The following is an 8,569-nucleotide window of genomic DNA, read 5'->3' on the forward strand; positions in this document are numbered from 1 at the left end:
CTGCCTTACCGTCTTTTCTCCTCAGGCTGTGCTCTTTGTGCTCAGACCCACATCTGCTTGAGGATTCTCCTTTTCCGTCAAAATTTCCTCATTTCTCAGAACTGGTTGCACCACAGACATTTGGATTAGCGCATCGATTCTTGTTTTGTTGTTATAAAAGACTTTATCTTTTAGAACAGTTTTAGGTTTGCAGAAAGTACTGAGACTTCCCACATACCCTTTCTTCCTACCTAGCCTCCCCCTCCATCACCTTCCACTGGAGTGTTACATTTGTTAAAATTTATATCCCACAATCACTCAAAGTCCGTAATTTATCTTAGGGTTCACTCTTGTTATTGTACTTGGTATGAGTTTAGATGAATGTATAAGAACATATATCATCACTATAATGTCACACGGAATATTTTCACTGCCTTTAAAGTCCTCTGTGTCCCGCATATTCATCCTCTCCTCTCCCTAACCTCTGGCACTAGACGTTTTACCATCTCCATAGTTTTGTCTTTTCTCGAATATCATACCGTTGGAATAATACACTATGCAGCCTTTTCAGATTAACTTCTTTTATTTAGTCATAGGCATTTAAGATTCTCCCATGTCTTTTCATGGCTTACTAGCTAATTCCTTTTTAGTGTTGAATAATATTCCATTGTCTAGATGAACCAGTTTCTTTATCCATTCACTACTGAAGGACATTTGTTGGCTTCCAAATTTTGGCAATTACAAATAAAGCTGCTTTAAACATCCATGTGTAGTTTTTTGAGGGGACATTGTTTACACTTCCTTTGGATAAATACAAAAGAGCATGATTGCTGGATGGCATGGTTAAAGTACATTTTGTTTTATAAGAAATTGTCAGATTGTCTTTCAAAGGGGCCATACCATTTTTAGCCCCAGCAGCAGTGAATGAGAGCTCTGTTGTTCCACACCCTCACCAGCATTTAGTGTCATCAATGTCCTGGATTTGGCCATTCTAACAAACGTGTAGTGTTATCTCATTGTTGTTTTAACATTCTTGTTTTTAAGTCATATCTGGAAACTGAAAAATGCCAAGGCATTTTGTAATCAGGTCATAGGATGCTTTATTTTGGTAGCAGTAGGAATATATATATATACATATATATTTTTTTTTTTTTTACTTGCCTCCTTCTCTTTTGTTGAATTTATCACTTGTGGTTAGAGTCACTGTCTTTGTATATTTGCAATTATAATTCCCATTAAATGTTTCTTTTCTATATACATTTCTATCTCAGTATCATTCTTGACTTCTAAGGCTCTCAGAAAGTCTTGAAATGCTAAATCTCCTGTTTGTTTTTCTAATCCCTATTATACTTTCTTGTTGAATTTTAGTAGCAGCTTTTTTTGTTGTTCTAACTTCTTACGTTTAATGAAACTGCATTCACTGCATTGCTGGAACACCCACAGAGAGATAAATACTCATAAAGAAGCAGAGGAAGACACTTCCACAGTGATGTGCCAGTATGCATCTTATATGCATGTGCTATATATATTTCAAATGTTTTAAGCTAAATATAAGATAATGTTGTTAGTATGTTATGTTGATGAAGTGTCTCTTTTCATAGATGGTACACTGATCACTTATGGTCATGGTAAACTGACATACAGACGATTTGAGCAAACTCTTCCAGGGTTCATGAGATCTTGTTCAGTCTGAGATGACGAGCACTTGTACCTAGTTATTCCAAATCCTCAAACTCATGACTATCCAGGCTGTAATTTACACATGAATATCAGAATAAAAGAAAGTAACCAAGGGCTAGTAAATAAACAACACGTACCCCCAATAAATTCTATCTTCCACACTGAAGTCTCTCAACTATTGGGAGAATGTCACTTCACAAGTAACAGCTGCGAGTCCGAGAAACCTGTGTGAATCACATGTGCCCTATCGCCCCAGGAGCTGTGTGTTACACCTGATACGGGTATCCCATCTGAACCATATCATTTCTAACTCATGACAACCACATTCCTTCCAAGAGTACCGAAAAAAATAATGAAATGCTTTCTAAAAAGTGCTTTTGGATCTTTAAGTGAAAGGGATTATATAAGTACAAGTGATATATTACTCTATTTTCAAATAGAAAGATTTGAATTTGAATTTACCTTATGCTTTTGTTTCCCTTTGAAACTGCCCACTGAGCAGTGAATAGGTCCAAGTGCGTAATTTGGGTGTTGTGATTCTTGACAAAATACTATCAAAAGACAGTTGTCTTTTATTTAGCACACTTGTTGTGACATCTGATTTAATAGTTACTAAAATTTCAACAGTTGTATTTCTTACCTGCATGCCTAGGCGTCTGGATTCCAATGCTCTAGTTTGTGACTGTGATTTAATGTGGCTGGGGGAACTTATGCAAGGCTATGCCCGAAATGGCCAGACTCAGGCTGCTGCTACATGTGAATATCCCAGAAGGCTCCAGGGACGCTCCATCGCTTCGTTAACAGTAGAGGAGTTCAACTGTGGTATGCAATTTTCTCTCTGTGTGTAAAATGGAAATGTCTTTTGTTTGCCCCCTTTCTATAAAGGTTTTCTATATGATGTTGCATTTGGAAGAACATAATATCAGAAAATGTTATCAAGGGATTTAGTTAAAAGTATGGTCAATGGCCTTGAAAAATGAAGTTTTTATCATCCATAAACAGAGCTGAGATAGTCCTTGAGTATCATTTAATCCAACTTTCAAATTTCCAAAGAGAAATATTAAAGAAAATTATTTTTCAACAAGGTTACAGGACACTCTGATCAGCATTAAAGTTTCCCCTTAAACCAGTATTACTTACATGTTAATAATCAATAATTGAGGTTTTTTTCAACTTTAGATCAAATGATTATTAATATTCATAATAGTAAAGCAAACTCTGGATTTGGTAAGCATAGTTCTTATTCTGACCGCTTTAATAATTCTATCAGGCTTTCATTAAAGATCCAAGTATAGCTTCTTAGAAATTATTTGGTTCTCGGTGTACTTGGGTGGCTCAGTTGGTTAGGCATCTGCACAGCTCAGGTCATGATTCCAGGGTCCTGAGATTGAGCCCTGTGTCCTGCTCCCTCCTCAGCGGGGAGTCTGCTTCTCCCTCTGTGCCTGTTCTTTCACCTTGTGCTCTCTTTCTCTGTGTCAAATAAATGAACCAACTCTTAAAAAAAAAAAGAGAGAATTTATTCAGTTCTCCCTTCAAGCTTTTAATATAAATAAATAATATCTACCTGTGTATCTATCTAATCTATTTTTATATATAGCTTTAAATATGAATATATGAAGATACATACATATGCATGCATATGTGTGATAATTGGGCTCCTTGAAAATTTACTAGGGTGATAGCTTATAGCAGAAATTGCTTTCTAATGCCCCATTCACTGGAAGCCAGTATAGTTTAATTCCATCCAGACTGAGACGAAAAGTGACTTCTCTTTATTTACAAATAAATCTCAAATTTGTCCTTAACATCCATCTTTACTATCAACTCAGAGTTTATGTCCTAGTCAAGTTTGCTGGGAATTTAGAACATCTTAACTGCTGTCCAGCTTTCATTTTCTTCCCTCTCCAATCTATTATATTTGGGGAGATCTTTTAAAACACAGATCTGATGATATAATTCTTTTGTGCTCTTTTATAGCTTCCCATACCTTCAAATGAAACACCAGATCCTTAACAAGACCACACTTCCTATATGTTGTGGCCCTTGGCTACTCTGTAACCTTGATTCATTCTGCCTCCGAATCTGTCAGTGATGTTTAGTCATCATGATGTTCTTTCAGTTCCTAGAAGTTCTTAAGCTTTTTTTCTTTTTTTTTTTAAATTTTTTTAAAAGATTTTATTTATTTATTTGACAGTCAGAAATCACGGGGCGCCTGGGTGGCTCAGTGGGTTAAGCCGCTGCCTTTGGCTCAGGTCATGATCCCAGGTCCTGGGTTCAAGCCCCGCATCGGGCTTTCTGCTCAGCAGGGAGCCTGCTTCCTCCTCTCTCTCTGCCTGCCTCTCTGCCTGCTTGTGATTTCTCTCTGTCAAATAAATAAATAAAAATCTAAAAAAAAAAAAAAAAAAGAAATCACAAGTAGGCAGAGAGGCAGGCAGAGAGAGAGGGGGAAGCAGGCTCCCTGCTGAGCAGACAGCCCAATGCGGGGCTTGATCCCAGGGCTTGATCCCAGGACCCTGGGATCATGACCTGAGCTGAAGGCAGAGGCTTTAACCCACTGAGCCACCCAGGCGCCCCAAGCTTTTTTTCAACCAAGACTCTCTATACGTTATTGACTCTGCCTACAATATTCTTCTTGCCTCTCTTCTTTTAAGAGCCCTCTTCTTAAAGATTAGTTACTTGGAAAAGCTTTATTTAATTTTGCTCTCTACTCACCTTCTCCCTACCCCACACACTCTGAGTCAGGTCCCTTTTCATAATCTATCAAATCACCATTTATTTTTCTTAGCACTTATAGCAACATATTATCCTACATGTTTGTGTTTGTTTTACTTTCAGTTGCTTCAACAAAACTATAAGCTCATGAGTACAGAGAATTTGTTTTGATCATTGTTTCATCACCTACTTAGCACTATGCCTGACACACTGTAATGTTGAATTCTTTTTTAAAATAAATATATGTAAATGAATCATACCATTTTTCTAAAAAGGGTAAGGCCAAGATATTGGTTATATGGACTTTTGTTGAAGTGGTTAAGATTAATAGAGATGAATGTAACATTCTCCAGACATGTCAGATCTGGTTGTTTATTAATGATTGGAAGTCTCAAATGATCCACTTAAAAAGAAAGAGTTTTATCATTTAGATAGGTTTAAAAAATTATGTTAAATTTGTTATAGAAAGGCAAAGTTCCCTTTTATAAATTGTTCTCTATAATTTAAATTCAATAATATTGTCTGGTTCATTAAATATCAATCACTCCACTTATTAAAATTATTTAAATGTTTCCATGTTTCATCATGGAATGATGGAATGGAAACACTAATTTATATTATTAAGTAATGTTGTTCAACCAGGTTTGAGGTCTAGACATACAAATTCTTACAAAGTGTATAAAGTGGATAGTTAGATGCTAATTGTCTAGAGAAATGCCTGAAAAATTGCAAGCTCAACTGAAGTACTAAGCTTGAAATATTGACCCATAAACTCAAACTCCTTCCATAAATATGGCTGTATTGGACTACTAGAAATAAAAGCATAGGGAAATTTATTTAATTTACCTCATTGGAAATTCCTTTATGCAGTGAATCTTTCAAACTTCTAAAGTTTTGTTAAATATATGTCTAACATCAAAACTGGTATGTTACTGGGTAGATGCAGTATAATTTGTAAAACTTTAATGTAGAAGGAAATTAAAATTATCTGTAGTCCTTTGTCAATAATATTTTAGAGTACTGTAATTTTGTGTCTTTAAAAGCATACCAATAATTCTTCTGTTACAGAGAGTCCTCGAATTACTTTTGAGCCCCAAGACGTGGAGGTAACATCAGGGAATACTGTCTACTTTACTTGCCGGGCTGAAGGAAACCCTAAACCGACGATTATTTGGATACATAACAAGTAAATACTGAGCATGGACATGTGTTATATTATATTTTGCAATTTTATTAATCCATTTATCTTGCTTCAACTAATTTATCTAGAGATGAATTTTCCCAAATTATCAGTGTTTTTTGATATTTCATAAAAATGTCTTTTAACTGTCATCTTTTGACTTATCCAAAGTATCTGGAAGACTACTTAAAATTCTTTATTTCCAGATATCAATGATTGTGAAATTGAGTAAAGGAATTTTGTATTATTTCTAGAAGGAGATATTGGGATAATAACTACTGTGTTTTAAAATCTGAACATAATTAGACATAACCTCACCTTAATTATTTTAGTTTCAAACTGGAATTTTACATTTGATGTTGCAAATTTCACATAGTAAGTCAGTAGAACATTATGTAAGTGAATTGGGAATAAAAAATATTTTAAGACTATTTAAAATACTAGTCACTTATTTTATTCTTATTGCACTATTTGATAAAACATGGTTTCTATGAGTCCAAAAGACTGAATATAAAGTTGAATAGTAATAAAAACTTATAAAAAGTTAAAATTTTAGAGTGGGAAAATAATGTGAAATAGATACATAGAATGAATCATATACTTAATACAATTCAATGATAGTACTTGGACAATTGTATTATCATTAATTGTATTATTGGTAATTAGCATGGTTTGCATATGTCTTTTCCATGCCTCCACAAAATTTCATTGGTTGTTTTCTATCCTGTGTGTAATCAACTCTAAATTTTTATGCTTTTATTTATAAATATTCTGATATATTTTATGCCTTTTTTGTATATAATTTGTATTTGTAATTGTAGTAAAAAAAAACCCAGGCATATTTGTAAAATGTGTTGTTAATTCAAGCAAAAATCTAATAAGTATAGGTTAAAAATAGCTTGGAAAGAAGGCAATTATGAATGCTATTAAATCTGGAATCTGGCCCAGGAGAAAGACTTCAGTTGATAGAAAACTTCAATTTATTTCCATCTGGAGATTATTCAAGGGTACTTGAGAAATAGAAATTGCTGCTTGTAATGCCTTCAAACTGCTTGCTCTGCCCTCTTACAGTTTAAATTCAGTCATTATGTGTTCAAGGTTACAAAGGTACTGACTAGTATTCAGAAAGGGACAAATAAAAAAATCATATTGCTGATGTATGACATAAGAGTTTTAAATATGATGACTAAAGAAGCTAAGATGCATTTTAAAAGAAACAAAGACATTGAAAAAGAAGGAATAAAATGAAGGAAAGGTGAACTTTAGGTAGAAATTTCTGTTATAATATTAGCCATTTCGTATAGAAAGAATAGAAATGAAAGGGAAGAATTTATACAAAAAAATGTTTAACATTAACAAATCTTGCTGATTATTTGTCATCAAGGATATTTTAATAAAAAGATAATATATATGCTGAAAGTACATGAAATGTAATGTATAGTACAGCAGATAATTTGAAACAAACATCTGTTTAACATAAACTAGGCTAAGAAAAAAAAAATACTACCAATTCATTAGAAGCTACCTAGGTGTTCCTTCCTTAACATTCTCCTGCTTTCCTCCCCTGAAGATAACCTCTATCCTGACTTTAGGGTCCATAGAACAGTGGGTTAAGAACTGATTAGACATAAGCAAATGTGGAATTAGAGAATTAGAGGGTATGTCTGTTGGAGTAAATTATCTGTCCGGGTAAGAAAATGGAAACCAATCCAAAGGTCCAGGACATCTCCACTAGGAATTCCAGAAACAGAAGTTAGAAATAATGAGCTGGAGTCAATGTTTAGAGAAGTAACAATGAGAACTTTTCCAGAAATGAAAAAAAATCATGAAATTTCAGATTAAGAATTGTACCGATTCCCAACAAGACTTAAAAAAGAAATCTGTATCTGGTGAATTATGATCAGAACATTGAATGAGATAAAATCTTTCATTCCAAGATAATTTGCAGATTACTCTCAAGTGCACAGCAATTACACTGACAGTTGACTTTACACACAGAAGGTAATGGCATATATTTAGCTTGTTAAAGAGAAAGAATCTAGTTTCCTTCAGTTTTAGATTCAGCTAAATTATCTGAGAAGTACAATTAAGACACTTTCAAAGAGTTGAGCCTTACTTAGGGATATTTGCTAAAAGTATTATAAATAAGGAAGATATGCAAGAACCAAAGGTGAAAACAAAGTATTTTTAAACACGTTGATAAAGAGGAATAAACTGAGGAAAGGAGAAGTAAAATGTTAGATGACACTAATAAAAATACTGTAAGGAGAGAGGACATAAATAAATAATTTCCCATGTCTCATTTTTGAACTGTACAGTGATATTGACTGGATTTTGAGACATTAAGAAGGCCTGTTAAAAATTATGGCAAAATACTAAGATAAGGAAGAAAATACAACTTTCATATCAAGAGAAGGGAAAGTATGATGATGGAAAATTGGACCAATGAACAAAAGGAAAGGAGAGATAGAATTGAGGTAAAGGGGGACGCCTGGGTGGCTCAGTTGGTTAAGCATCTGCCTTCGGCTCAGGTCATGATCCCAGCGTCCTGGGATCGAGTCCCACATCGGGCTCCTTGCTCATCGGGGAGCCTGCTTCTCCCTCTGTCCACATGAAGGTAATCATTAATTCCTTCTTTTTGCCTGGGAACTTACACTCCTTGGAGCCCTGACACATCTGTCCCTATTTCACAGTAACAGATGCATATTCTCTTAACTGAAGTCAAAGAACTATAGTTCAGTGTCGTATTTTAAACTAAAGGCACATCTATTGATGCCTAGCCAAGCACTGGTTGGTAGGCTGGGCTATCTCTACTATTGCTAGAAAACTAAAACCATATAAAAAGGTTCACTATTGGGACGCCTGGGTGGCTCAGTTGGTTGAGCAGCTGCCTTCGGCTCGGGTCGTGGTCCCAGCGTCCTGAGATCAAGTCCCACATCGGGCTCCTTGCTCATCGGGGAGCCTGCTTCTCCCTCTGCCTCTGCCTGCCATTCTGTCTGCCTGTGCTTGCTCTCTCTC

At 35.0% G+C, this 8,569-nt stretch overlaps 1 protein-coding gene across 1 annotated transcript in view; it reads left to right on the forward strand.

Annotated features, from left to right (window-relative positions):
* LOC111155452 (peroxidasin like) overlaps nucleotides 1-8,569 on the forward strand; it is a 446,194-nt gene that overhangs the window by 303,595 nt on the left and 134,030 nt on the right. The window contains exons 7-8 of the mRNA XM_022515616.1: nucleotides 2,312-2,481; nucleotides 5,440-5,557. Coding sequence (XP_022371324.1) covers nucleotides 2,312-2,481; nucleotides 5,440-5,557 — 288 coding nt within the window. The remainder of the gene's footprint in view (nucleotides 1-2,311; nucleotides 2,482-5,439; nucleotides 5,558-8,569) is intronic.

This window comes from Enhydra lutris, unplaced genomic scaffold (genome assembly GCF_002288905.1).
Source record: "Enhydra lutris kenyoni isolate GAN:26980312 unplaced genomic scaffold, ASM228890v2 scaffoldscaffold41, whole genome shotgun sequence".
Lineage (NCBI taxonomy): Eukaryota > Metazoa > Chordata > Mammalia > Carnivora > Mustelidae > Enhydra > Enhydra lutris.